The 2,715-nt window shown below is 36.1% G+C and overlaps 1 protein-coding gene across 1 annotated transcript; it reads right to left on the bottom strand.

Annotated features, from left to right (window-relative positions):
• Positions 1-356: 356 nt before the first annotated feature.
• Positions 357-1,752, bottom strand: LOC108327625 (transcription factor MYB2). The gene is made up of 3 exons (XM_052872659.1): positions 1,599-1,752; positions 1,363-1,504; positions 357-1,209 (listed from the first exon to the last, which is right to left on the bottom strand). Exons 1-3 carry the CDS (start codon positions 1,750-1,752, stop codon positions 684-686), a joined length of 822 nt encoding a protein of 273 aa, XP_052728619.1. The 3' UTR covers positions 357-683.
• Between the last annotated feature and the right edge of the window lie 963 nt (positions 1,753-2,715).

The following is a 2,715-nucleotide window of genomic DNA, read 5'->3' as shown; positions in this document are numbered from 1 at the left end:
AATATTTGTCCATTTATATATCCAATAAATAACAGAATAGGTAACGAAACGAATATTTTTCGGACCAAATCAATGATGTATAAACATTGTTCTTATCCTACCCACTCCATTTTCATTCTTATATACAATGTCGGAACATTAGAGTTAGGGGCAGGACAATTAATTGATATTTTATGTACGCTACACCTTTGTGCCTCAGAACAGACTTGTCAAGTTATCCGGAGTTTTATTTCTAACTTGTTTTCATAATATTTCAACTTTTATCTATCTTCTATCAAACTAAACTCAATCTCTCCTTCACTATATATATTTTCTTTCTTTTTTCTACACAGCATCCATTTCTCGGCATTCAAACGGACAGTAAAATTGTCTATATACTCGTGAATCAAATGTCAAGCACAAGCGTGAAGATGCATAAAACAACATGAAAATGAAAATGTAAAAGCAACTCCAACTCCCTTCTCTTTCACGATCTCTCTAACTACAAAATAGCAGAGACCGAATGACAATGAGAAAAAAGCTTACTTTTATTAGTTAAAAGTAAAGGAAAAGGAAAAGTGCATGCAGTTTTCAACTCTAGGACAAGCTCATGGAACTGACCCTTACGCAGTTTTACCTGCGAATTTGTACGTCAAAGTCACCGAATTAGCACACACAGACACACTTGTTGGCTTTAACTTGCGTCACGCAAGGAAATTGTCTTTAATTTCCAGATCATCACAAAGTTGCTGCATAAGCCACAGATTCTCATCATCCCACAAACTCTCCATTGAGTCCCCACCAGCAAAAGGTAGCGTGATATTCCCCTGTTCCACGTCTCGATCATTCATATTTTCACACACTCCCGGAACTGAAACATTATTATGACCCATATCTTCAGGCTCTAAAGGAGTCTCCAACTTGGCACTTGATGAGTCCAAGGCATTGGAACCTGAACACGAACCGTGTAACCCGTTTTGGTGATGGAGCGAAGGAGTTGGGTTCGGGTGAAGTTCGAAGAGGGACACAGGGGGCGGGTGGTGAGTTTCCGATGACGGTTCAATGCGCTCAATCAAACGGGGCATCCACACGTAACGTAATGCATCTTTGAACTGTTCACTGTCCACGTCACACTTCAGATTCCTTGCTTGCTTAAGCACACGAGTCCTCCAATAATTCTTTATTTCGTTGTCCGTTCTACCGGGAAGATGCCGAGCAATTTTCGACCACCTACGAAAATATTATATAGCGCACTAATCAACGTCTTCATGAGGATTTCTCTGTTTTTTATTCCATGTTATCCACTAACTCGCAAATGAGAAGAAGAAGAAAAAAAAAAAGAACAAGAATATATTAACCGGGAACATGTTCCAGTTTAATTACCTATTGCCCCACCGAGAGTGAAGGTCCAGAATGGTTATCTGTTCCTGGAGTGTTATATTTCCACGACGAACATCGGGCCGCAAGTAGTTTAACCATCTCAGCCTGCAACTTTTCCCTGATCTCTTAAGGCCTGCACACGTTTAAATCTTACATTATTAAAAAAATAACTTCATCTTTTAGAATCGATAATGCTGAGTGTTTAGTTTGATAGCGTATGAAGAGAGTATAATAAGTGCCTGCACAGCGTGCGACGGAATTCCAGCGACCGTCGCCGTGGGTGGCGACGTAATTTTGGAGAAGAGTGTCCTCTTCAACGCTCCATGGACCTTTTCTAGTGTCTTCACTATTCACCTCTTCTGCGGACCGTGATTTCTTCATGTTAACATCCATTATGTCTCTTATTTATATATAGCAACGCAAATTCTTAACATAGTGAGAGCATAGTGTATAGGAATGAGACATACATATACTTTGGGAGATGAGTGTAAGTGAGCGATATATTCCGTGGGGATGAGACAAGGCAAACTAGGAATGAAGGAGATGGTTGTTTTGGTCTTGTTCCAGTGTCAACAACTATAAATAGCTCCCAGTTTCACCTTTCTTAGTGGTTTTGGCATTTCTTTATCTCTTATTTAAGATAAAATTAACTTTATTTTTTCCACTCACGTTTTCTCCCGTCTGACGAAGTATATGTAATAATAAATTTAATATTAATTTTGAAACTAAAATAGAAAATAACTATTTAAAAAGAAAACAAAGCATTACTGCTTGACACGAAGTTAAAAGAGAGTTTAACCAAAATCTTGAAAACTAAAGATAACATAAAAGATAATAATTAAGAGTGAGATACTCCTGTTCTACATTATGTCATTTTTTTTTAGAAACATGTATCTATATTAAATGTAATGTAGATGTTTTTTTTAGAAAAATTACAAATATATGTGTAATATATGTTAGGAGGGCACATTCGGTGTACATACAGGGTCCAAAAGCAAACGTAGATCACTAATCACCCATTTAATTAAGATTACAAGTGATTGAAGAACCTCTAAATTTATATTAAAATATGTTGAATATTACATTAAAATTAAATTTTAAAATATTATAGAAAGTGTGAAACATGTTTCATCATAGTACATTACTAAATGTAACATGTTATTTGCAACTTTGAACTTATCTAGTGGTGAAGGAGAGTAATAATCCACCCTTCCATTCTCTTAGACTATTGGTCTTGCTCATTTCATGTAGTGTAATTAATTATTGACTATGTAAGTTAAATAGACGTTTACCAAATGCAATTTGGTATAATCCACTATAGTTACAATCCAGTGACTAAGATTGAATTAATAACAT

The sequence above is a fragment of the Vigna angularis genome, chromosome 2 (assembly GCF_016808095.1).
Source record: "Vigna angularis cultivar LongXiaoDou No.4 chromosome 2, ASM1680809v1, whole genome shotgun sequence".
Lineage (NCBI taxonomy): Eukaryota > Viridiplantae > Streptophyta > Magnoliopsida > Fabales > Fabaceae > Vigna > Vigna angularis.
Note: the sequence above shows the minus strand (reverse complement) of the source record. Positions and strands in the feature narration are given on the sequence as shown.